Raw genomic sequence first — 5,481 nt, 5'->3', positions numbered from 1 at the left:
TGCCTTGCATGCTCCAGGCCCTGGGTTCGATTCCTTAGCACCACATAAACAAAAAGAAAAAAGCCGGAAGTGGCGCTGTGGCTCAAGTGGTAGAGCCCTAGCCTTGAGCTGAAGAGCTGAGGGACAGTGCCCAGGCCCAGAGTTCAGGCCCCACTACCAGACCCCCCCTAAAAAAAGAAAGTACCCCAAAAGAAGTGGGGTGTTGAGCTGGGAATGTGGCTTAGTGGTAGAGTGTTTGCCTAGCATGCTTGAAGCCCTGGGTTTGATTCCTCAGTATCTCATAAACAGGAAAAGCTGGAAGTGGCTCTGTGGCTCTCAAGTGACCAAAAGAAGCTCAGGGACAGTGCCCAGTCCCTGAGTTCAAGGCCCAGAACTGGAAAAAAAAAAAGTGGGGTGTTAGTGCTCACATGTATTATCCTAGCTACCTAGCTACTCAGGAGGCTGAGCTGTAGAAGATCAAGTTTGATGCAGCTGAGGCAGAAAAGGGTGGCAAAGTGCCTGAGGTATCATCTCCAAAAAAATAGCCATTAAAAAGCCCAGCCTGAAGGTGTGGTCAAGTGGTGGAATGCTAGCCAAGCAAGCAAGCTAGCATGAGGCCCTGAATTCAAATCTTTATGGGGAGGAAAACAAAGTGTGTGGGGAGGGGGCAGCTGACCTCCCCTCCCCGCCCCCCCCCATGTCTCAGTTGGCAGAGCGCTAGCCAATAAGCAAAAGCAACAAGTATTGAGTTTGAGTCCAGGTCTGACCTAAAAAAAAGAAAGAAAGAAAAAAGCCAAGTGTAAAGGCACACAAGTACTTGGGAGGTTGATATGTGTATTTAAAGACCCATCTGGTTACTCAGGAAGACCCTGCCTAAGAAAAAAGGAAAAAGAATGGGGGGTGGGGAAATGAAAATGAAGAAAGAAAACATTGGCTCCAAATTGTTATGCATTAAAACACTTCCCATAAATTTTTCATAAAGAAAACTTTGGTGTTAATTGGTGTTAAAACTGAACCTGGGGCTGGGAAGGTGGCTCAGAGGTAGAGTGTTTACCTTGCAAGCATGAGACCCTGGGTTCAATTCCTCAGCACCACATAAACAGAAAAAGCTTGAAGTGGCACTGTAGTTCAAATGGTAGAGCACTAGCTTTGAGCTGAAGAGCTGAGGGACAGTGCCAGGCCCAGAGCTCAGGCCCATGACTGACAAAAAAATGAGGAAAATAAAAGAAAAAAAAAACTGAACCTCATCCCAGTAAGAGAGCATTTATTTATCTCAGAAAAGAATTAGGTGATGTTTGGCATTTGTTAAAGATCAGAACTTACAGGTAGACCTCAGTGTTTGGCTAGTTTTGTTTTTCTGGGACTTAGACCCTCCTGCCTCCCAAGTACTTGGATCTCGGGCACAGTCCACCACACCCAGATAAGATACTCTAAATGGAAGACCATAGGCCATCTGTCTGCGCTTCTTCAGGGACAGTGTAACTCAAAGTAAGGGGATCCAGGAGACCTTCTAAATTCTCACTGACTAGCTTTGTGCTAACAGGGGAGAAGCAGCCCACTGCTGCATGACCAGTCAGCAGGGTAGGAACCTAAAACAAGCGACAAAACATTCAGGTGTTTTGGTTTCAAACACCCTGTGCTTATCCTGACCAGGAGGAGGGTGGGGATTTTTAAGTAATTTGTGGGCATTAGGGCCAAGAAGAAATCTAGAAGCAAAGGAATGCAGGCTGTGGGTCAACTCATAATGCCTCATGTATGTCTGGCTTAAAATACACAGATTCTGCGCGACCACCTTTAACACCTAGAAAAGAGTCCGGCCACCACAGAGAATAATCCGCCATTTAGAGCAAGTACAGCCGTGCACCCGGGTTCTCTCCACACCTTCGAGGTTCACCTGCGGACAGCGGGCTAAGCCAAGCCTTGGGAGCAGATCACTGACAGAGGGGCGAGGGAAAAAAAGGAAAGAGCACACCCTAAGAGGCTAGGCTGGCGGCGGCACCGCTCAGGTCCTTCACAGGGAACTACCCGGACGACAGCCAGCCGAGACTCAAACATCAAGACTCCTCCCTATTCGATCCCGGTCAGTCCCCAAAGGCGGGGACTCAAAAGCCCGGAGCCCGAGCAGCCGCCTCCGGCGCGTGAAATTCCCCAAGCCCGATCAGACCCCAAACCTCCTTCCCACACGCCGGCCACCTCTCCACACCGACTGTCTGGGCTTCCCGAGATTCCCACATCACCCCCGTCCTTCCCGGACCCCCAAGCTCCATTCCTTACGATCACAGACAGAGATCCGTTACCTGCAGAGCAGCTCGACAACCCTGCAGGAAGGCCTCCATGGCGGAGCGCACAGGGTGCTGTCGGCCCTCGTCGAACACAGGTTACCCGGCGAACACACCCCGCCCAGGGCTCAGGGGCTAGAGGCGAGCCAGGAGGCGGGTCTCGAACCCGCCATAAAGGGATTCGGCCTCCGACCTCCGCAGGAAGTACGTAATCCGGTGCTCCCGGAGTCGGACGCCGCCCGCCCCCAGCGGCGGAGGCGGAGCTCTACGCCCAGAGGCTCATGGGACGTCTCCCAGAGAACGAGGGGGCGGGGTTGCGTATCGCGTGGCATTCTGGGAGACGTAGTTCAGACGTTCCAGACGCCCCATTATTCCATTGCAGACGGGACAAGTTGCTGAAAACTTTGACACATACTTATAGAGTCGTCCCTGGCTATATCTCGGTTCACTGTTTTTGGTTTTTTTTTTTGGGGGGGGGTTGTTGCTTTGTTTTTGTCGGTCGTCGGGCCTGAACTCTGGGCCTGGGCGCTGTCCCTCAGCTCTTCAGCTCAAGGCTAGCGCTCTACCACTTGAGCCACAGCACCACTTCCGGCTTTTTCTGTTTAGATGGTGCTGAGGAATCGAACCCAGGGCCTCGTACATGCGAGCAAGCACTCTACCACTGAGCCACTTTCTCAGTCCCTTCGTTTCACTGTTTGTTTGCTTTTTAAATATGTAGTGATCCCTCACATTACGTTCCAGAGACACCCCCCAACCCCCACAATAGGTAAATATCCGCCAAGTACAAACAAGTGAACCAGGATATAGCAAGGGACGACTATCCAACGCTTCTCGCTATGTAGTCTAGGCTGAGCTCAAACGCGGGACCTTGCTGCCTAGTCTCTAGAGTGCCGGCATGACAAGTATGGGCTACCTGCACATGCTGATTGACATCTTAAATTACAACATGGCATAACAGTTTTCCATTTTCCTTCCCTGAATTCTTCCCTTTCCCAAACTGACCATTCCCACCAATTTCCTGGTTGTCCATGATGGAAAGATATTAGCATAATTTTTTTTATTCCTGTGCTTTTACAGACAGTCCCTCTAACTTGGTTCTTCTTTACAACTCTATATTCTTCAGTCTCCACAAATACCTCTTCATTACATTCTTAGGCTGTTATAACCCTGAGTTTGCTTCCTGACTCCCCAACTGTTCAAATTGATTTTTCAGCTTTCAGAGTTGCTTAAAGTCTCATCTGTGGCAGTTGTGTAAATAGACTGTGAAGGGCCCTTCGGAATGTTGAGAGCTACTAGCCAGGGGCTGATGGCTCCCACCTGTAATCCTCGCTACTCAAGAGGCTGAGATCTGAGGATCACTCTATTCCAAGCCAGCCCTGGAAGGAAAGTCTGTAAGACTCCCATCTCCATCTAAATACCAAAAAGCCAGAGTGAGGCTGTAGCTCAAGTGGTAGAGCAGCAGCCTTAAGCAAAGTAATTGAGGAACAGCATCCCAGCTCTGAGTTTAAGTCCCAATACCCCCCCCCACACACACCCCAGAATGTAGAGCTAGGTTTTGACTTTCCTTAGCGGCCACTTTCCAGCCCCAAAGTAGTGCAGTTTAATGAAGAAGAAAAAAAACCCTTTGTCATCAAATGTATCAAATGTCCTCTCATTTATTAATCGATTCTTTCATTTCCTACCACTAGCTTCCTACCAGCTTATCTTGCTCCCACAAGCTGAAAACTGAGAAAGAGGCTGAATCTGAAATCAGAGTTCGGGGCATAGAATCTCCCCTTGCTCTGATGGTTCTCTCCCGACAGTGTTCTTTTCCAAGAGCCTGGGTTTGTTCCACACCTTCCTCTGTGTACACTGGGTGCCCAAACCCAACCAATTTTATTTCTAGACTTTATTTTAAACACCAGAGCAGGAAATTCAAAAAAAAGAATTACATGAGTAAATCTGCAAATACGCTCTGTGACCAGGTTTTTGGGGTCCAGAGCAAGTTGCGGGGAGAAGGAGAAAGGACTGTCACCACGCTGCTGCTGTCCAGCCCTGCTCCTCCCCGCCCAGCCTCTGGCACTTGCTCTTCCCCATTCTCACCAGAGAGGCACAAGCGCTCCGTCCCTTCCAGCCGCGGGAGGAGGGAAGAGAAAGGGTCTGTTGTTTTTCTCTCCTTATTTCTCTCTCTCTTTGCTGATCAGCAGGCTGCTGACCGGGTCAGAAGGCCATAATGGAAGTCCTTCAGTGCGAGGTAGGCTCCTCCTCTTCTTAGGAGCTTGTCCTTGATTAATTTTTCTTTGTCCCGATGGGCAAAAGAAAAAAAGAAAGAGAGAAGAGAAAAAGAATAACCACAAACTTCCTTTGAAAACCAGTGTGTGCAGTCAGGGCCTGGAGCGGCACCACTGTTCCACTCTGCCACTCAGGAATTCTGAAGGCGCTGAGAACCACCGGGAGCATCTTGTCTGCTCCCCTACTTGTCATCACCCCTCTGTGGGGGGGCTCCCCAATCCTGGAAGTGAGTCTGGAAGTGGCCACGATCTGGGATCTGGCTAGGACGGCAACGACAGCAGCGCGTCTGAACGTGTGTCAACCTGTCCAAGCTCTGGCGCTGACTGCTGGAAGGCAGCAGCTGGCACTGGTGGGGGCCTCGTATCCACCCCTCCCAGTCCAGCTGCCGAAGAGCCAAGCCCACCACCTTCCCGGAGCTTCACCCACCTCTTTAAGGTAAAAACAACAACAACAGACAAACTTTGTTTTAATGATTTTTTTTTTCTTTCCCTCTCCACTATGTGAATGGGTTAGAAGAACTAAGGCAGAAGGAATATGTAAGAGACACTGCTTGGTCCTTCCATTTCTTCCCTCCTCCAACTCACCCTCCCTCCTCCGGAGCAGGTTGACAGTGCTTTGTAGTGGTGTGGGAGTTCTTCTGAAGATTTGGGTCAGACTGAGGAGATTAGCCTGGGACTTGAGGGGAGAAGATGGTTCCTGGGAGTGGACGATGGCTTCTTGAAGCTACATCCAGACCTATTTGATACATTTCTTCCACTCTGGGGCTATTTACTGCCACTGACTAGGGAGAAGTCAAGGCTATTTTAAGCCCTTTACCTGCCACCTTCGGATAGAGGAAGTATAAGGAGTGAGGTGAGGGCTGGGAAGGTGGCTCAGTGGTAGAGCGCTTGCCTTGCATGCATGAGGCCCTGGGTTCGATTCCTCAGCACCACATAAGCAAAAAAGAAAAAAG

General features: G+C 50.0%; 2 protein-coding genes across 4 annotated transcripts in view; one reads left to right on the top strand and one right to left on the bottom strand.

Annotated features, from left to right (window-relative positions):
• Prune (prune exopolyphosphatase) overlaps positions 1-2,422 on the bottom strand; it is a 46,618-nt gene extending 44,196 nt beyond the window's left edge. For both annotated transcript variants that reach the window (XR_001175026.1, XM_013015387.1), the window contains exon 1: positions 2,277-2,422. Coding sequence is in view for 1 of the 2 variants with exons in the window: in XM_013015387.1 (XP_012870841.1) it covers positions 2,277-2,315 (39 nt within the window). In the remaining variant the exon portion in view is untranslated. The remainder of the gene's footprint in view (positions 1-2,276) is intronic.
• Positions 2,423-3,960: 1,538 nt separating this feature from the next.
• Fam63a (family with sequence similarity 63, member A) overlaps positions 3,961-5,481 on the top strand; it is a 13,896-nt gene continuing 12,375 nt past the window's right edge. Inside the window, exons 1-2 of one of the 2 annotated variants that reach the window (XM_013015377.1) lie at positions 3,961-4,491; positions 4,613-4,964. The gene's annotated coding sequence lies outside the window, so the exon portion shown is untranslated. Of the gene's footprint in view, positions 4,965-5,481 lie in introns of both variants that reach the window. The other variant, XM_013015376.1, reaches the window with a different exon arrangement.

The sequence above is a fragment of the Dipodomys ordii genome, unplaced genomic scaffold, assembly GCF_000151885.1.
Source record: "Dipodomys ordii isolate 6190 unplaced genomic scaffold, Dord_2.0 Scaffold26, whole genome shotgun sequence".
Classification (NCBI taxonomy): Eukaryota; Metazoa; Chordata; class Mammalia; order Rodentia; family Heteromyidae; genus Dipodomys; species Dipodomys ordii.
The sequence above is the reverse complement of the archived record's forward strand: the minus strand, read 5'-3'. Positions and strand labels throughout refer to the sequence as shown.